The sequence below is a fragment of the Poecilia latipinna genome, unplaced genomic scaffold (assembly GCF_001443285.1).
Source record: "Poecilia latipinna isolate Pla-1442-1.1 unplaced genomic scaffold, P_latipinna-1.0 Scaffold1513, whole genome shotgun sequence".
NCBI classification, from domain to species: domain Eukaryota; kingdom Metazoa; phylum Chordata; class Actinopteri; order Cyprinodontiformes; family Poeciliidae; genus Poecilia; species Poecilia latipinna.
The window spans coordinates 14,988-35,107 of record NW_015114129.1 but is presented as its reverse complement, the minus strand read 5'-3'; the positions used below and the strand labels follow the sequence as shown (position 1 = coordinate 35,107).

The 20,120-nt window shown below is 40.2% G+C and overlaps 2 protein-coding genes across 5 annotated transcripts in view; one reads left to right on the top strand and one right to left on the bottom strand.

The window, feature by feature from the left end:
* The window catches only part of ppm1na (protein phosphatase, Mg2+/Mn2+ dependent, 1Na (putative)), a 10,851-nt gene extending 5,204 nt beyond the window's left edge, over nucleotides 1-5,647 (bottom strand). Inside the window, exons 1-5 of one of the 3 annotated variants that reach the window (XM_015058061.1) lie at nucleotides 3,888-5,644; nucleotides 3,539-3,773; nucleotides 2,516-3,087; nucleotides 292-409; nucleotides 73-187 (exon numbers count right to left, since the gene is read on the bottom strand). In XM_015058061.1, coding sequence (XP_014913547.1) covers nucleotides 73-187; nucleotides 292-409; nucleotides 2,516-3,087; nucleotides 3,539-3,773; nucleotides 3,888-3,944 — 1,097 coding nt within the window. In that variant the 5' untranslated portion in view covers nucleotides 3,945-5,644. Of the gene's footprint in view, nucleotides 1-72; nucleotides 188-291; nucleotides 410-2,515; nucleotides 3,088-3,538 lie in introns of all 3 variants that reach the window. The other 2 variants (XM_015058059.1, XM_015058060.1) reach the window with 2 other exon arrangements.
* A 1,353-nt stretch (nucleotides 5,648-7,000) lies between these two features.
* Nucleotides 7,001-19,918, top strand: rtn2a (reticulon 2a). Of its 2 annotated transcripts, none has more exons than XM_015058058.1 (10): nucleotides 7,001-7,346; nucleotides 8,702-8,755; nucleotides 9,022-9,537; nucleotides 10,372-10,575; nucleotides 15,824-16,031; nucleotides 16,454-16,592; nucleotides 18,592-18,661; nucleotides 18,750-18,796; nucleotides 18,882-18,940; nucleotides 19,260-19,918. In XM_015058058.1, the coding sequence occupies exons 1-10, from the start codon at nucleotides 7,316-7,318 to the stop codon at nucleotides 19,333-19,335; spliced, it is 1,404 nt and encodes a 467-aa protein (XP_014913544.1). In that variant the 5' UTR covers nucleotides 7,001-7,315; the 3' UTR covers nucleotides 19,336-19,918. The 2 variants fall into 2 exon arrangements, with proteins under 2 accessions (XP_014913544.1, XP_014913543.1); XM_015058057.1 differs by having other exon boundaries at nucleotides 10,369-10,575.
* Nucleotides 19,919-20,120: the final 202 nt, after the last annotated feature.

Below are 20,120 nucleotides of genomic sequence, written 5' to 3'. Positions count from 1 at the left end.
CTTATTACAAATTTATTAACTGTAAACACATAGCGAGTGTTACAATTACTAATCATAAGTTATTTAACTCACTTGCTGGTGATGCCTCCCCCCGGTGGGAGCCCCGGTATTTCCTCTGCAGCCAGGAACTTGATCACATACAGAAGGTCGGGATCTTCATCTTTGGATCGCATCATCTGAATGATTTCTGCAGAGGCAACAATTTGAGATGAAAAATGCACAGAAGATGAAAGCAGCCTGATAAAAGTTAGTGTGAACTTAGTGGGAACTTCTGCAAAGCCATCCAATCACCTTCCACTTTCATGTCAATGTGCTGCTCCAGGTTTGCCTCGCGCTGCAGTGCCTCCTGCGACACCTGGGGGGCGCCGGGGAAGCACACGATGATGATGCTGATGTTATCCAAGCTGCCCTGCAGAAGGAAGCAGAGGATTGTTAATTCAGGCAAGTCCAAAATTATTCATACAACAAGAGGATGTAGAGTTAAATTAGCTTCCTTTCAGCAAAAACGCTTGTCCCTGAGAGGAAATGAGACAAGAGATAATGATGGTAAAAGGTGTTGGCATCGGTTTTGAAAAGTTAAAATTTTGAAGAATTAAATAAACAACATAAAATAAAAATAATCATAATAGCTTTAGTCATTGAACAAGCATTTTAACACATAAACAAGACAAACTTTTTCTATATTTGGTCTTGCTTTACTACGTTCCTGTGGGGTTTTTTGTTGTTTCAAATAACTGTACAAGTCATTTCTAGGTTTTCTATTCACATTAAGATCTTAATAGCTATATTAAATAGCACTTAAATTGTAACTAAAAAGGGTGAAAAACTAGTTGGCACCTTAATTATAATAATAATAATAACAATAATAATAATAAGAAGAAGAATATAATAAATTATTATTATTATTATTATTAACAGTGGTAAACCTAAAAAAACATTAAATAAAATATGTCAATAATCTTCTAGCTTTGCTACTCATTTAATAAAATATATCCAGTGTTATATTTTAATTACATTCATTTTATCATGTGTTACTTTAACTAAGGGCTGTGTGATAGCTCAAATATTAATCAACCTAATGTGGCAAAAGAATGGATCAATAACTATTTATAAGCAGGTGGTCAGATCTCAGTAATTTCGGCTATTTATAGTCATTTGTTGCATTTGCAGTGTTTTTTATAATTGGTGATGTTAATAGGCTACGTATGGCATGTAGCTTTTGTAAAATGCATCTTACATCATGACTGTGTTATAACTGCAGAGCTGTGAGGTCAGTCTGCTGGAACAGGAAGTGTTGCAGATGCACTGAAGCCTTTTCAGGTGAAATAAATAGCAGCACACAGAGGGAAGGATTAAAATTCAGAGGGGGAGTGTCTTCCACTGTTCTGCTGAGCTCTCGTCAACGCGCTCACACTCAGTGTTAATCCCGACCATGTGCAGCTTTTCTTGCTCCAACCTAATGTTTAAGGATCTCTTAGTGCGTCTATATATAAGTCAGGTAAAGCGCTCAGCGGTATTTTTGATCAGCCAGGTGTAGAATCCACTTACGTAACAATCAGGTGCGTCACTGAGAGCCTGCTTAGCTCACCTTTTTGTCAGTGTGAGGCTACTGATTCATAAATCTGCCTGCTGTAGCGTCTAGTGAGACTATAAACAACCGAGTTGAATCTAGTGGAGTCTGGAGATGTTTTGGCTGTAAGTTCACTTCAGAGCAAAATAATAAAACACACACTTGATTCTAGACTTGCCTGTTGAAATTATATGTATTATGGTATTGGACTAACAACAATAATATAGGACAATAAAGACTTTTATTAGTTTTGGTAGTTGCTAAATGATTGCAACAATCTAATAAAAGGGAATGAATGGACAAATGAGTGAAATAATCAAGTCTGCTGTCGTGTGGTTAAATTGGATATTAGAGTTGCGATCTTGAATACTTATTATTTTGCCATTTATTGCTTTGTTGTTATGATTAGCATAAGGACACAGAAAAAAAAACTAGAATGATGTGTGTTTTTAGGTGGGAAAAAGTAAACCATGTTCCTTTCCTTTTATGTAAAACGTACAAAAACAAATGTCAAAATCATTGGCCTTGTAAAATAATCCACAAATAATGAGCCTAATTGGCCCAAACCCAAAAGTCATCACCACACTCTGATGCAAATAAATGTTTACATTTATCAAACTGCTAAGCATTTTATTTAGAGTTTCTCTCTGATACTGATTTCAGCTTTTCTTTCATATATGTCCTGTTAATTCATAATAACACATGAAAGAAATAAATGTGCTACAGGATATTTGATACAAGAAGCCAACAGGAAATAAATAATTTGCTAAATTATTCATATTTATTTCTAGATGTGTGGTTCCTAAATTAGTTGATTTTTCTTCCTTTTATCTACTCCTTTAGAAGCTCCTACTGAAATTTCAAATCTACGTCTTAATCACAGATTAAAGATTAATACTGACACCTCTTGGTCCTTGTGTAATTTACGTTGGTCTTACGTCTCACCTTATAGAGGCAGAGGTCAATGACCTGGGTACAGATGTCTCTCAGGTCATCGCACACCTGGAGACGGTTGCGTATGAATGCGCACAGTTCCTCGTTACCGATGGCGTCCCACACGCCGTCGCATGCCAGCACGAGGAACTCGTCTTCGGGTGTCCTTTCCAGTTCATACACTTCCGGTTCCGGTGACACCAGTTGCTCCGTTTGTGGTCTCCAGTCCACCTCCTTGAAGTCAAAGTCTCCCAGTGCTCTGGAAACGGCCAGTGAGCCGTTAATCCTCTGCAGGGTAACCGAGCCGCCGGCGTTCTGGATCCTCTCCTTTTCCCTGGGATTAAACGGCTTGTGGTCCTCTGTGTAGAAGACCACCTGGCCATTGTGGCAGAGGAAGGTGCGCGAGTCCCCGCAGTTGATGAAGTAAATGTAACGTGGAGAAATCATGACAGCCGCTGCGGTAGAGCCGCTTCTGTCCCAGCTGTCCTTGCGAGCCATTTTGTGCATGTGGCGATCGATGCCCAGGAATCCCTCACGGATTCCCTCCTTCACCTGGTCAGGGTCCTCGTTTGCTTTGATCCCACCTGTTGAAAACAATATTTGGGCATAAAGATAAATGTATGCACTGCATGTGGGAGTAATGATTAAGTCTAGGGGTCAACAAGACTTTATAATGTCCATTAGTCTACTTTTCGACTGGTTGCTTGGGACCCACTTGTAGGTTTTAAAATATTGTACTGTGAATCTTATGGTGGGTTTTGGTATAAAACAAAGAGTTGATGGAAAAGCACTTGGGCTCTCTGTTTGGCATAGTGGATGATCTCCTCTGTAAGCCTTTTGGGTTAAGATTTATTCATTCATGGAATCCCCAAAACATGTTTTCAAATTCTTCCAAGATGTCTCAACTCTGTTTTAAACCCTTGCAAATGCCTGTTTTGTTGTTTCTAGTCCATAAAAACATCCAGTCCCAGTAAACTGTAAGTTTTGCATCAATATTCAACCGTATTGAAGGTATTATCAACATTAGTTGTGTACCTGTTGTCAGGATGTGATCCAGCAGGTTTCTGGAGCAGTACTGGGCCACTGTGATGCCTGCATGTCCATCAAAAACAGCGAAGTACGCCCAGTCCTCCAGGTCTCCCTTCAGCTGGGGCAAACAGGTGTGGGCATCTTCCATTTGAGCCCTCCAGCCCTGCATGCTGGCCACAGCGTAGTTCAACCCCAAACTAGAACCCCCTTCTGCAACATGTTTCTCCAAGTTGGGGCGGTCCAGATAGGGGCTTGGCATTGCGTCTTCGTCTTCTAAATTGTCCTCCTCCTCACAGCCTCTTTCCCTGGATCCGGCCTTGAAGAAGAACGTTACCATTTTCTCCGTCTCTTTAACCAGCTGCCGGAGAAAGGAGGGCACCTCCACATTGCTGGCACGCCTGGCCGTCCTCATCACGCAGCGGAGCCTTTGCTCAAGCTTCCTGCTCGACCTGCCGGCGGCCCGTCTCCTCCTGGTGCTCCTCTGCCGGCCGTGTGTTTTCCTCAACAGGTCCAGGGCAACACTTTAGCTGTGCCAGCCCTACCAGATAAACAAATTGCTTTTAATGCAAAAAAATGTAAAAAACAAACAAAAAATGAGGGTTTTTAATTTAAAAACAAGAGTCCCGTTTGCTCATCCTTAAGCCGACTTGTACAATTTCCAGCGTCTGAGGTCCTTCGGTCCGTCTTAATCTCACTCCTCTCTCCGCCTTGTTCTAACAGTCACTCCTCTATCACTTAATCTGTTTAGTTATCCATCTTCTCTGCCCCACCCACTCATCTCCCTTTCTTTCCTATGAAACTCTGCTGGATAATCACCTGGCCAGTGAGGCACAACAGATGACCAGCGTGTGCACACACACCCCCTGGATTATTAAGAGTACATTTTACGCAATGCAAAGGAATCCCATTATCAGACTCAGCAAAGGGATTGCATGAGTGATTTGTTTTATCTTATTTTGTATTTTACTCACTAAGCACCTTGCTGCTCTGCTTGGGGACATTCTGTTACTGTAAACACGATTCATCTGAAGACGTTTAGGACATTATTGGACATGTGAAGGTTTTATGGTTTAGCGGATGCAGTAGGATTGCTTCTACTGTGAACATTAACATCTGAACTCCACAGCAAAAGAACATATAAAAATATAACATGTTCAACATGAAGATGTTTTTGATTTATGATGTCTCTTGCGCAATATAAATGATTTGCTGCAGATCTGAAACACAAATGTCTTCCGTTTACCCACTGGCTCTAGTTTAAATACAGACTCTAGGCTTCATATTAGTTTTGATTTCCTGAGGCACATGGCTCCCGAGGGACTTTGGCCTGCTCTGCTTTTTAGAAACTAAACCAGATCCAGGTTTCTTGGCTGCTCAAAGTTTTAGCTTCCTTAACAGACTTCTGCAGAACTGAGATCTTGAGTTTGCTGCATCCACTCCTTGACCTTTTTGTGCTCTTTCTTTAGCCACGTACTTGCTGCTCAGGTGATATGTTTGTGGAGGTCATTGTCATGCTATTGTCACAACCCATCTTTAGTGTTCTGGTTGAGTGACGAAGGATGTTCTTTAAGGTCAGACACGACCCGGTTCTTTAGCTTCTTAATGCAGTGAGGTTATCGTTTATCCCAAGCAGAAAAACTGCCCCACAGCATCTTATCTCCACTCCCATAAAGAATGTGTTCTTTGGGTCATAATTAGCATTTCTCTTCCTCTGAACACAGTGGGTCAAGCTGATTCCAAAGATCTTGATTTTGGTCACATTTGACCGCCACGATTTCTCAAGACCTTTTCAGAATATTGTAGAGATTATCTTGGGAATTGAAGAGAGGTTTGCAGAAAAGCCCTGATCTGGTCATTAACAAACTAGTGTCATGTACTATAAGCTGATCCCTCCCCGTTTCATGATTAGCTTGACCCTATGAGGCAACATGTTAACAGGATAGTTGATGACCATCCTGTATTTCTTTCTTATTGAATTACTCTCCCCACGTTTTTGCTGATGGTCTTGTTGTCTATTCCAGCTTTGGTTGGTCTCTGATGTTCTTTTAACTATTGTTTGGTTTTTCCTGTGGTAGGGATGATGCTGTCAAGGAAGAAATTAACATATGAATTGATCTTATGGATGGATGGATGGATGGATGGATGGATGGATGGATGGATGGATGGATGGAGAGGAAATCATTGCTATGTCGTGTTAACAGTAGACGTATAGCAGTAATAATGACGCTACTAATTTTGTTTAAAAAATCTGAACAAGTTTGTTTTGTTTTTTTCGTACTGAACAAATGTACTTAAATTAAATGTTGGATGTTTCTGAATTGTCATTGTGACGACTGCAGACTTTTTACACATCTTTATCAGGGCCGTCAAGAAATGTGGAAGGTTCTATGATTAAATGTAATTTTAAAAAAATAAAACGTACATTACAGTCAAATGCTATAAATTGTCATATTTGAAAACACCTGAATCCAGGAAAATGATATTAACAGACAGTTCTTCATGATATAAATATCACAAACTTTGATATTGTGACAAGAATACATTTGCATTCTAATTTGCAAATCCTTATGGAAGAGTATATTGTAAATTTTTGTTATTATTGTCAATATTTATTTAACTTATTATAAGTTAAAAAGAAAATAAAATCTGTGAGATTTAACTGACTTATCTCCTTTCTTCTTTTTTCTTTTATGTATTTTCAGCTCCCGACCTGGTTAAGTGGTGCTAAAGACTTTATGTGACCCTGTTCTCATCCAGTTCTAAATACAACTAAACCTTTTATTAACTTACCCTGATCTCTGGCTGCAGGTCGTCGCTTTATTTGTGTTCGTTTTCCTCGAGTAAACACGCACACGGTGATCGCATTTGCACTCTGCCACTGTGACCTCAGTCAGATGCTAAATGACTTCTCTAGTTTTCTCTAGTTTGGTGTTTGATTGCCGTGTCTGGTAATGACCATTAATATAAAATAAAACAGCCAAAAATATTTATTCGTGAAGAAAACGTAACATAAAATGGTCACTTATATAAAATATAAACAAAGTATACTAAAGTTTGTGGTTGTCTATGAATACTTCTTTCTTTTAAGTTTTAAAATTCAATTTCACATTTTCCACTTTAACATAAATATAAAATAGAAACAAAAGAATTATGAACATTTTTCCTGTTATGCGTTTTGCCCTCCCAACTCTCGTACGTTTCTATCAGGATCAGGTTTATTCTGGCTCTTCACTGCCCCCTACTTAACATCTTTTTCATAGCTATGCTTTAATTTCTTTAATCATTGCATATGACAATCTTTAAGATGAATATGTAACTCACTAAAGCAAACTTTCCTTGCAGGCTTATTTTTGCATTATGATGAAGCCTGCATCATCATCTGCGCGTGTGCTGCATTATTAATGACTTAGCCCTCCCTGCCTCCTCCCTGTCTCCTGCTCCTAAAGCTGGAGCCACGTGATTAGAAACAGATAGACATGGACTGGCTGTGAATGAAAAGATGACAACAGGCGCTCACGCTCCTCTCCCTTTCCTGTAGCGTACGCTCCGACGGCTGCAGTCGCAGCGACGCAAAATGAGATGACGAGCGGAGGCGGCAGAGGGGAGGATGTTGGAGTGGAGTGAGGCAGGGCGGGGTTGCTGAGTAACAGAGGCAGGAGAGGAAAGAAGCTGCTTTCACAGGAGACGGATGAAGAGGGTGAATCCACGCAACGTGAGTGCCGGCAGTGGATGAGGGAGGGGGGGCTTCCAGACTGGATGGGCCCAGCGATGCCTTGATGGAGTATGGGCCAGGTTTTAGGATTCTCCCACTGCCGTAAGTCTTGTTTGTGTTTGTTTCTGTGCATGCTCGCACAGCGGCGATCTCGTAGATGTGCATAACCCGCCTCAGCATCTTTTTCTCACATCATCGTATGCCTTAGCTCATCCCGTCTCCCTGTCTATCCTGCTTTTACCTTGAATAAACGGTAAATGGATCGCTGCACTGCAGAGGCACACTCTTATTGTTTTCATGTCTCAGTTTGCAGGTTGTGTGCAGAAAGCCTTTGCATGGAGTCATGTTCAGATCGTAAATCATTCCTTCCTGAATGCTTCTGTTGTGCTTTGAATTTGTGCCCCCCAATCTAATCTAAAGCTAAGTTACAGTAGTCGAGTGTTTTCCTATGCTCACACTATTCTGCTGCACAGAATATGCTGCATTCAGTGCAATGGCTGCCTGCTTGATTTATACATGCTGGCAATCTAATGCAGTGAAAGCCTTTTACTTCTGCCAGAACCACTCAATATTCAATGACCTACAGTATGCACTTAGGAGTGATGAACACACTGTGTTCCCTTAGTCTGATATTTTCTACCAGCATTAATATTTGTTAGCCTTAGCAGCATCTTTTCACATGAATTGCAGGCAAGGAAAGAATTACAGTGCCCTTACATTTGGTTCTTGTGTGGTGCTGCAGTGTTTATGGGGTTTGTGTGTTCCTGCTCATCTGCAGTACATCTGTGCTGAGCTATATAATGGAACAGTTTATCTTTCTGGATTTGTTTTTATATCTCAAGACAAGTTTATTTGTGAAGCACATTTCAGTAACAAGGCGGTTCAAACTGCTTCACACCAGAAAAAAAATTAAAATCTTTACAGCAACCAATAACGGAACAGCAATTGGTTACATTACAGTTTGTTAAATGCTAAAATAAAATAAAAAATCATCCAGCAACTATATGTAAAATGTTGTTATTACAGTGGCAGCTCTATTTTAGCCATGATTTAAAAGAACTCAGTGTTTCAGATGTTTTGTAGTTTTCTGCAAGTTTGTTCCAGGTAAAACTGAATGCTGCTTCTCCATGTTTGGTGTTGATACGACAACAAGCCATTCAGTGATTTATAAACTAGCAACAGTATTTTAAAGTCTATTCTCTGAGCTACAGGGAGTCAGTGTAGGGACTGTGGAACTGGGATGATGTTGCTATATCGTCCTAGTTTTAGTAAAAAGCAGGATTTTGCTGGAATTGTTCTTTAAGTGATAGAAGGCTGACTTTGTAACCATTTTTATATGTCTTTGGATGTTCGGGTCTGAGTCCACCGCTGCTCCCAGATTTTGGGTCTGATCTGTAGATTCTAGCTGTAATAACTGAAGGTGCTTGTTGATGTAACATGTAACTACTTTCTTCTAGAGGAATATGGCTCTGTGGCATCCACCCCAGACTCAACACCTCCATGCACCGATGGTAAGAAGCTCTCGCCTCTCCTCTGTACCTCGTGTAGTTTTTATTTACATGTTGGAATAACAATGTCGCAATTACTTTGATAGCAACATCAAAACAAGTTTCATCTGAAAACCTCATGTGTTTCTACCTTTCAACTGTCAGAAAAAAAAACAAAAACAGAAATGTCTCTTGCTGATCAAATAAACTGCTTAGTGTTAGGACTATTTGAAGACGTCTTCATCATCGTCTTTGTAAATCAATGACTGCCCGTCTTGATTTGTATCCAGGCGGCAACGAGGAGTCAGAGATGTGCGATCTGCAGACAGCCAGAGAGTGGTCCGATGATGACGACGAAGAAGTGGAGACAGGAGATCCAGACGACGACGAAGGACAAGCTTCCTCCCCGTCCATCTGGGGGACTCCTCGCCAGCACTCCTTCGAGCTGACCTTCTCTTACATCGCCATCGCAGAGGCCGAAGCGGTTGGGAGCTCACGCCACCATCGTGAGCGACGCAGGGGTATCCCCCGGCTGGGACGCACTCCTTTGATTCGAACTGACACGTTGGAAATGCTGTTAGACTCCCCTGATGAGGACTGGGAGCCACAGGGGTTTCTCAATCAAGATGAAGAAGAGCCAACATCGGAGACTCGAGCGCGGGAGTCGGAGGAACCAGGGACAGCAAGTCCTGTGGGAAGAAGGGAAGGGGAGCAAAGGGAAACTCTTACAGTGCAGCCCGCTCCTGGACCTCTGGACTCAGAAAGCGAAAGGACAGATGCGGGAGACGGACGAGAAGAGAGCGCAGGTCAGAGTGGTCAGCGAACCTCTGAGATCCAGCAACGCAGTTTCTCACAGATAGATTATTTCCCCAATTCGTCTTTCAACCTTTTAAAAATTATTAGATGAAATATTTTTTTTTTGCTTTTGTTGTTGTTTTGAGAAACTCGTTTTGCTTCACAAATGCTGCACATGTTTACTCCTGCCGCTGTCAGCGTTCAGCTCATCCCTGCTGTCTGCAGCCATTAGTATCAAACGTTCGCGAACCCCGAGCTAATTATAAAGTCTGACACTCAGTGACCTTTTTCTTCAAGGGGTTCTTCATTTCATGTGGCACAGATGAGCAGAGAAAGACATCAAGCCATATGTCAGAAAGCCCTCACATAAATTAAATGCTTGTTATTTTTTACATACCAACACACTCACTGGCCACTTTATTAGGCACACCTGACTCCTACGACGTTGGACCCCCTGTTTGCCCTAAGAACCGTCTTAATGTTTTATAGATTCAAAAAAGTGTCGGATACCTCAGAGATTTTTGTCCACACTGACATTAATTTCTGTGCTGCAAATCTCTTGCTCCATCCCATCCCAGAGATGCTCGTTTGCATTGAAATCAGTTGAGTGTTTAGAGTAATTTGAAGACGTGTACTTAATAAAATGACCAGTGAGTAGATATGGTAAGGCATTACATCATCAGACTTGTGAGATTTTCTCGTTACTGGAGCTGATGTCACACAGCAGAAAAGATGATTCTGCAGAGTTTAGGAGACCCAAAGAAAGAGCTGCATTTTTGCAACGGTGCCTGTAATTTATTTACTTTATCACCATGGTGACATCAGCTTCTGTTTCCCGGCAGCAGAGGATTCACCAACCTCGGAGCCCGAGTCTCCCGTCACCTTGGAAACCATTTCAGTCAAGCTGCTCACCTCTGTGCGACCCACAGACCCAGCGCGCTCGTCTGCGGCTTCCGTAGGCCGCAAGTCTCAGGAACAGCTGCTCAGAGATCACTGGTTTTCAGCACCGGACCTGGCAGAGGATCTGACCGTATGCATCCACATAGCAGGTGCAGGATTTCATCGCTACGTTTTACTAACATATTTTTTTTTTTCTGTTTTCATATCTGCCTCCTCAGATCTTCTGTGTTTTACGTTATTTTTGCTCAGATTCTTCCTCACAGCTCACAAGTCAATGCTTTAATCAGAGATACGCTCAGACTTCCCTCTCAGCATGTACCTTCAGGGGCAGGCGGGCAAGAGATCCTGACTGTCCACTGTCTCCATAGTAACCAACTCTCTGGAGGTTTCGGGAATGATGGGCTAATTGCAGGGGAAACATTCCAGGCTTTAGCTGACTTTTTCAGGCAGACACACCAATGAAACCGCTATCGGTGTGTGTTGGGTGTCTCACAGAAACTAGGGTGCGCGTGTGTGTGTGTGTGTGTGTGTGTGTGTGTGTGTGTGTGTGTGCAGTTTCTTTGTATGCAGATTCGTTGGCGCTAGTAGGAAGTTCTTGAGTGAGTGAGGCAGAGAAGGGGGATCATTAGAGATAAGATTCAGTCATCGTGCTTGATGGGTTTTCAAGTGGACTATTGCAGTGGTCAGACAAGGGCTGTGTCTCATTTAGGTGAGGGAGGGATTTAAAGCCCGCTGATAATTTTGTGGTCAGACAGATAACAGACCTAGTGTAGTGTAGTCTTAAATAAATAGGTCACATGCAGAGTGTCCACATGAGAATTGTCCTTCTTTTTATTCTGTTACTTCAGGTACCAAATGTCACATCTGAATAAATGTTTGCAACCATTAAAATTTGACACTGCTGAGTGGGGAAAAAACAAACTTTAATAATAATAAAAAAAAAGTTTCCCTAGTTTAGAACTTTTAATTTGATCATAAAGTGTTTTTAATTCTGGTTTTCTAAATATACCATGTATATAAATTTAATTAATGGTTGAGTTGAGTATTATATTTAGATTTAGAGCTAATTCCTTATACATCTAATACCAGGAAATCAGGATGCCATAAATTGTTAATTAAAAGCTCCTGCTGTTAGTTATCAATATACATGTAATATGCATTCCTAATTACTTCTTTCAGGTCTCTATTCTCAGCAATTAAACAAAGTTTAAGTAAAATGTATTTATTTTACATTTTTTACAGAAAAAAAGTCCCAAAGCAATGTACATGAAATGATTCATTCTAAAATTGAGAATAAAAGTAAGAAAATAAAAAAAATCTCAAAATATTAAAAAAAATCATCTTGTTAGAAATGTAAGTTGAAAAAATCAAGCATCACTACTATTTGCAGCAATCCAAATAGATTATGAGACTTTCAAGAACATATTTTGTTTTTTTCAAGATTTCTTTTTTTTTTTAATGCAAATATGTTGGAAGTCTTTTCAGTTTCTCTTGGATGGAAAGAGAAGCAGACTTTGGCTTTAAAAAAAAAAAAACAGAATTAACTCTTCTCTGGTAAATGACAACCAAATGGCGATTATTATTTCTTCTCATTGGACTTTGCTTTAAAAGCTGGTTGATTTCAAAACAGTGAAAAGAATTAGCTCCATGTTCTCTGGCAGGGAGGCTTGAATAGTGGAGGGCGATTCTGTGGACCAGCAGATTATTTTGGGCTGTTAGGCCTTTGCAGTGCTGAGTGAGCATTGGACGGCCAAAAACAGCTCAGGGGGGAGAAGGGAGTTGGTTCAGTGGGGGAGACAGAAAGGGAGAGGGAGAGACTGGAACAGTGACCAAACATGGCCAGCAAAGGTGAGACATTTTAAAGAAATTCACAATTTTTTATGCTTGTGTAGCTAAAAAGCATGCTTTGAAGTGTTAAGCCAAAATAAGGAGAACAAAATACATTTAAGTTAAGAAAGGCAGTTGAAAGAAGCAGAGATCTCTCCTCTGTCTTAGATCAGTTTACATTTTGTTTGAAACAGAGTAGAAAACAAGCTACAGGTGTGTTTGACTTTAGGCTGATGAGCTGCTCAGGGTAACTAGCTGGAATCGCTATCAGTGGCTTCAATTCAAAGAAGTGTTTGCCATTCAAATGAGTTAAAACGGTGCTGCTACGGTATCAGACAGCTGTCTGCTGGCTGGCTTGATTTTACCGCTTCAGGCTGGACAGCTGGGACATGCACAGACATTTCAGTGGACTAGCAAACAGGCGGGCATGACCTGACCGAGAATAAATGAATGGATGGTTGCTTTGAGTAGACATTGCCTTGAAGTTCATTTTATTTTCACCCAAAGTTAAAAATAAACCCCTTTACTTATGTTCACATAGTTATATTGAGTATTTATTTATTGATTGCTGCCTGGTTGCAATTATTTTCTCTAAATTTGCTTCCTTCAGGCAAGCAGATACAAATGTATATTTACAGTCATATTAAAGAAATTAAAATATGAGGCTTGTTTTATCAGATTAAACATTCCTTTTTAAATAATAACCTTTAAGTAGATTTTAAACATAAGTTTCATTAAGCTCATATTTCTGTGTGAAGTGTTATTTTTAATTGGTCCGATGTGATGTTCTAAATCACTTGTCATGTTTTCATTTGCTATATATATGTATATATAATTCCTTACATGTCCCTGTTAATCTACTCATACATGTTCTTAAGTTACAAACCTTAGGAACGTTTGTTTTTAAGGATCTACACTGCCATCAAAGAGCATCTTCCTCTATTACAGATCTCTTCTGATTTCTGTTACGGTTCAGCCCAAACCAAAATTTCCTCTCTTTTCGGTGAGTCGTTCGGAGGTGGATTTGCCCGCTGGTGTCGCAGATGATTGTCAATCTGCATAATCCAGGTGAACCTGAGCTCTTAGGCCACAAATTGATTGCAGGACATTCTTCTACAGGATTCTCTGGTTCCATCGATTACTCAAGATGTTTTTAGCCAGTGAGATACGAACCTTTGAGTAATTTTTGGTCGGTGTTGTTTTTGTTATTGGGACTTTCCCATCCTGCCTCCTTCTTAATTATGGAGCATAAATGTTGCAGAAGCAAGCGAGGCCTACGGAGCTTTAAATATTGTTCGGGGATTTTTGTGACCTCATGCTTTTTCCATTTTTTGTAGGCTGGCTAGTCCAAGGAAGGTTCACCACTGTTTCATGTTTTCTACGTTTGTGGGTAATGGCTGCCAGCGTGGTTCACTGGAGTCCTAAAACCTTAAAAATAGTCAGTTACTTTGTCTCGTATTCATAAGACTGGGGCATGGTGTAGTGATTTCTACATTTTTTGGCCTACTTCATGGTGTTTGGCAGGTGCTATTTCAGTTTTTGCCAGATTCAGCAGTGAGCCACTGGAAAAATGAAATAAAAAAATTGTGGTTGATCGCCGTTGTGTCATGCGGTTAATTTTTAACATAACATCCAAATGGTCCAGAAAGCACTTATCCCTTTATTGCATGAAAACATATGTAGAAAAGTTCATTCTGTATGTAGTAAAGTTGTTTAATCTGATGTTAAATATTATCACGTTTGAGTAAAAAAGCAAAAGCTTATAGAAGAAATCTGTGAGGGAGACGCAAACTCAAGGAAGAGTACTTTTGAAAATGGGTGAATATAAGATGAAAACAATCGTCCTTTCATCTCTCACCTACAAACAAATCATTTACCCATGTAATTGCTCACATTATTGTCTAGATATTATAGCATAGGCCTGATGCAACAGATTCTGTCAGGAGATGTTATTAATTGTGGTCATATAACCACATTTCCTTAAAGTAGACTAGGAGTAAATTGTAGAAAATTGCTGTAATGTATGATCTGTCAATGTAGGTACGAAACATCTCGTATTGTCACGATGAACCATCCCGGAGCAAGTGGCTCCACTTCTTCTCTGAGAAAGTCGGGCACAAAATGACCAAAACTGCCAAAGTGGGAAGTTATGAAAGCAAAAAGAGATAAGGAGCCAATAAAAAGTGATGGTTGGTTGACTCTGTTATTTGCTTCTGTATTTTTTAATTATTGTTTTTATTGTTCTACTTATGGAAACCTTGATTACCGCAGAGATGCTTCTTTTTAATTGTACTGCTTCTTCACTAGTACTGGAATATGATATTAGAGATAAATTAGTGCTGCTTGTCGGTGTGTTGAGCATCACCCAGAATGACAGCCAGCAGGACTATTGCAGGGAAGCTGTGGGAATGAATTGTGTACTGAGGTGTTACAAATAACCCACCCACTGACAATGCTCTCTCTTCAAAGAGGCTACCATGAGTACTTAGCTTTTCATCACGTCTGCGTGACAGACACCCAGAAGTCTGTGTTTACACAACGCACTGTTGTTGCTGTTATAATTGGTTGTGTGTGTATGTGCATATGGAAAATCCCTGAGTATGTACATTTAAACAGGATGTTTAGTAAGTTGGTTAATATCCATGAGTGCATAATCCCTAAACTGCAAGAAACTTTCTGTTTGAATTATTTAGTTCAGAGGTGGAACAAAGAAAACCCCTCCTACGGGACAGGAAAAGCAGCTAAAGTTCAATGAAAAACTGCAGCAGGCTTTCAGAAAGCCTGAGGAATCATTGATCAAGGTCACTCTTAATTGTTAAATTAAAATCTGCTTTACTGGAAGCAAACGATAAAGAAGCGAGGCCTGGCTCAACGGCTTTTGCACAGAACATGGATATAATTGTCTCTAGCAGTGTGAGCGGACCAGGGGGTTCAAATCTCAAACAAGACCCCACTTTGTTATATTTAGCCTCCAAGACTAAAACAAGGCGAAATTGGTTTAATATGAAGTAAACAGAGACCAAAACGTTAAAGTTAAAACTGTATGTATTAGAGATGTCTGATCCAACTGTTCCTGGCAGACAATGAAACCATCAGGGTGCAGATTATCGGCCTGACATGTGACAACAGGTGCTGGGAATTTAAATTCCCTTCAACTGCTGGCTTTTTTTTTTTTTTTTTTTTTCTTTTGTTTCTCTGAAGACTAAATTCAGCCAAGGCTTGAGCCTGGAGCTGCTGGGTGCTTTCTCAGGCTTGATGACGAAAATACCTTTTTTTTTTCTAAATGTTTTTCCCTCCTTATTCTTTCTTCTCAGTAATATTTCTTTTCCTGCTCATCTGTCTAAAAGTACACCCATTTTAAAACAGAGAAATGAAAGACTAGATAATATTTAGTCAACGTTATAGACAACGTTGGATATTAGAGGTTCTTAGGTTTGGCAATTAATCGAGTACCTGTGTTCCGACCTCATACATAATTTCAAAATGTAATTTCACTAAAATGTTTGGTCACATTTAGAGTCCTGAACCACTTTTGTCTGTCAACTATCATTTGTTTGACCTGTCTATCAGTACTGGACCTCATCTACTGGAAGGACACAGAGAGAAGTGGCATGGTGCTCACTGCCTTGGTGGTGGGCTTACTGTCCCTGTTCCAGCTCAGCATCATCTCTGTGGTCTCCACCGTCTCCCTGGCTGTCATGTGCTTCACCATCTCTGTGCGCATCTACTACCACTTTCTCCACATCCTCAGCTGGGGGGACGGAGAACATCCTTTCAAGTAAGACGGGTTTCCTTGGATCAAGGCATCAAAGAAACGTTTGTGCAGTTTTAATACTCAGATTATTTCCCCGAGTCCTCCACTGGATCAAATATGTAGGCACAAAGGAAACACAGATTCCCTGGAGTTGGACACCTGCTTGTTTTAAATGTGTCGCTGTGTGTAAAACGATGTGCAGAAACTTATTAATGATTTTTTTTTATTATTATTGCATCTAAAACAGGCAGGATACTGCATGGTAAATATTTTGCTGTCTATGTTACTACAACTGAGCTTTGTTAATGAATTATTTTTACAATAATATTGAGTTGACTGAGGACTCTTTAGACCTATACTGCCTCCTTAACAATTAGCTCAACATATCAGTATTTTAATTATATTTGAGTTGATTTATTGGCTTAATGAGTGTATGTTTCTGCCAGGTCATACTTGGATCTGGACATCAGTTTAAGTGGAGAGCAGGCTGACATCTACATGCAGAAAGCCATTGTTCTGGCTCTGTCTGCTGTTGATGCCCTGAGGAGGCTGTTTTTTGTAGAAAATCTTTTTGAATCCCTCAAGGTAAGCTAAGCATGCCGATTTAATTACGTTCACTCTATTCGTCTACGTGGTTTTGTTTATCTGCCGTTGTTTGTGCATGTCTGTTTAGTCTTTTAGTACGAGGAGCGATTTTAATGAACCGTGTTGTTTTGCTTTGCTTGGAACCTCCAGGACTCATTAACCCTAACATCTGCATGGCTTCATGCTCTGTCATTTGGCTCTTATTATCAGTCGTAGTCCATCATCACAGCTCCGTGGTTCCCTGGTCACAGCATTGTTACGCAAACTCAAAACAAAGACAGCAGCTGTCACTTTTTATGATATAATCATTTCAGAAAACGATCCAACACAATCAAATTAAACAGTATTAGAAGCACGTTGTCTGCACTGCCAGTGCTGAGTCATTATTTTTGTCCCAGCGTCATATATTTACTAGTAAAGTATGGTCTCATAATCTGACTGCCTCTTATTTACAGCTACTTTAAGATGATAAGCTTTGATTATTATTTTTAGAATAATTTTGAATGACTAGAGTTAATTTACCGTAACAACTAATAAAAGGTGTAAATTATGAACTTGTTTTGATTCTGATGTTATTCATAAAGCCTAGTTGTGACTCATGTGTCCCCATCCCCTGTTTTTAGTATTTAGTTTCTGATTGGTATTGTTCTGTACAGGTCTCTTGTTTGCTGAATCCATTTGTTTCAGCAAGGGAAGCATGTTGGCGTAACTTCCTTCCTAGTTACTACCTCGTATCTCACTGCCTATCACATTCCTGTCAGGACGATAGGACTGCGAGGTAGCTGAACTTGTAGCCAAACTTGATTGACAACTTCACTTCAGGACCAGCTAACTACCATTAAACCATACACAACGCTGGAGCAGGAATAACGTAGTGTCCACCTCAAGGCTGAGTTTGTAATGCAACGATTTAATAAGAGAGGAGCAGTGTTGTCTGAGAGTGACAAGTTGGAAACCTCACTTACCGGCACCCTACTCAGGGATTTAAAAGTGCGTGCCATCGTTATAGATCACCATTTTTGACAAAACTATGCACAACGTCATCATTCTTATTTTTGCTGACAACTTTAGAAGGCAAATACTTTATTCTGTTGCAGCGAGCTGAGTGGTGACTGTAAAACTAAAATCTGATAACATTCTCCATGTAACCTGTTCATGTTTACACTTACAAAGACACCGCCATTTCACAAAAAGCACGGCATTAAAATGTGGGGTTTTTGCGTGAGAATAGTGTTTTTTTTTTATTCACACATACAGCTTAAAAAAAATTAATATTGTAGAAGAATTATATATATTTTTTGCCACATTTCAATAAACAAAAGATATTTATTATATAGATTTATTTCACAAAGGATGAAGTATTTCAAACTTTTATTTAATGTAATCTTTTAACTACTTTTTTCAGTTTCTGTCAAAAAAGTGTTTTCAGCTGTACATGCTTGTTGAGATGTTTTATCGTCCATGCGTTTTCAAACAGAAATTTTAAGCGTGCTGACTCTAAAATGTGACAAAAATTGTCCCCCTTACATTCACCTTAACTGTGGTAGAAAGCGAACACCTCACTTTCTTATTTTAGTCATTAAATTTGGACAGAATAGAAATATTTATAGCAAATGACAATCCCTGGGAGCTGGTTGAGCCCCTTAATCCCTGAACCTCCTGGCCAACTGTGACCCTGCTGGTATGCTAAATGACACACACCAGTCAGCACACAGAGACCCCCGGGATAAGACCGAGTCTTTTTCCATGTGAGACGGGGGTGTCCCATATCCGACGAACTGGATCCTGTAAGCAAGACCGAGAAACTGTCGGCCATTAGATACTGTGAACATTATGGAAGATACTGAGACAGGCTAGACGGCAGAAAGATGGATGACGTTCTAAAACTGGAAGTCAAGAATGTTAGCTAAACCTATTTGCACGTCTTTGATGGAAGTTGAATAAAATGTCTTTGTTTATTTACCTTTTTAATTCTGTTTTATCTTTCTTAAATCTCTAGTTCCTGTTTCTGATGTACCTTGTCACATATCTGGGAGGCCTTTGCAACGGCCTTACCATCCTCATCATCAGTAAGAAACTGAAATCCTCACTGGAGACGTAAAACGTATCAATAAACCCTTCGGCTCACACACGAACTCTTTCTTCCTTTCCTCCCAGGTGTGATTGCTCTCTTTTCTTTGCCCCTTTTCTATGAAAAACGGCAGGTAACACATTTTTTTATACAACAACGTAAATATTAGTTTCAACACAACAGATTCGTATTTTTTTGTACAAACTGTGATGTTACAGGAGCAAGTGGATGGCTTTATTGGAAAAATTCAGGTCCAAATTGACAGCGTGAAGGACTTGTGAGTATGGCGCCATCTATTGACCCTCAGTGGCTACTAGCACAGCCACACAACTGTTTTCATATGGATGTTGTTCACAGTGAAGCTTAAATATACACTTGCTTTTCAAATTGGGGAGAGGGGGAAGGATTTCCCACGACACTAGTTGAACGTTTGATGTTTTGCTATATTTCATTGAATGTTCATAAATAAACCATTAAGGAGACTCGGTGATATTGTCCATACTTACACAAGAGCTAAAGTTGCATTATTGTGTTTTTTTTTTAGCAGGCTGTAATTCCAGGAGCACTAACCCCTCCCCTCTCTCTCTCCCTCTCAGTCTGCGAAGACTCGCCCAAGGCGGCGGCCCTCCTCCTGATACGACTCCTGGTGGTGCCAAGCCTAAAACCCAGTAAAATCTGATGGACAACAACTTTAGGAGAAGCTACCAGAGTTGCAGATTGCCACTCAATGTCTTACTCAGCAGTCTGTCCCTTAGACCTCCAGCGGATGGCGCTACAGACACTGGAAACCTGAAGAAAAGAGCAACGAAGTTCTGTGTACTAAGACTGTGTCTAGTTTCTAGAGGTTAGAGGACGGCTCTCAGATGCTCTTAAGGCGAAGTGAGAGCTAATGGATTCTAGGTGAAAACAATCTGGTAACATCATTTTTGGAAACATAATTTTAGCGTTACAAAGGAGATTCGATGAGCATCTCAGTTAGAGCTGTTGTACTAATGTGCTAAAGAAGGCGAGTGGGAATTTCTCACCCCGACTCGGTCAGTCAGGTGATTTAACGTATATGAGAGGACAAAAACAGGGATCATCATGGCAGCATAAAATGACCACATCTACTTCTTCTTCGTTCAGATACATTTTCATCCTCACAACTGTGTATCTGCATGAATGCCAGTGTATTGTTTTGAATGTGTGCGTCTGCTCTGACAAATTTACTGATTACTGAATCTGTCGGCCCCAATTAAAACAAATTTCTTCTTTATTTTTTTTCTAAAATGTTCTTTTTTGTTGTCACCCCGGCTGTCATTCACTTTCCTTTATGTGTCTGTGACTTCGGCTTTTGCTTTGCCCTTTGTAGGTGCAGCGAGAAAGCAGAGTGATAGATGAGATTTGCAATAATTTTTGCCTAATGCGATGCACCTGAGGTGGAAGCAATGTGCTCGTATGTTTTAGTTGCCGTGTGT

What these genes read in the sequence shown, in the direction of transcription:
- rtn2a (XM_015058057.1), top strand. Translation starts at nt 7,316, where the DNA reads ATGGGCCAGGTTTTAGGATTCTCCCACTGCC. An exon ending in CGGACGAGAAGAGAGCGCAG is followed by an intron (nt 9,538 to 10,368) that starts GTCAGAGTGGTC and finishes GTTTCCCGGCAG; the next exon opens with CAGAGGATTCACCAACCTCG. An exon ending in TTTTCTATGAAAAACGGCAG is followed by an intron (nt 18,797 to 18,881) that starts GTAACACATTTT and finishes GTGATGTTACAG; the next exon opens with GAGCAAGTGGATGGCTTTAT.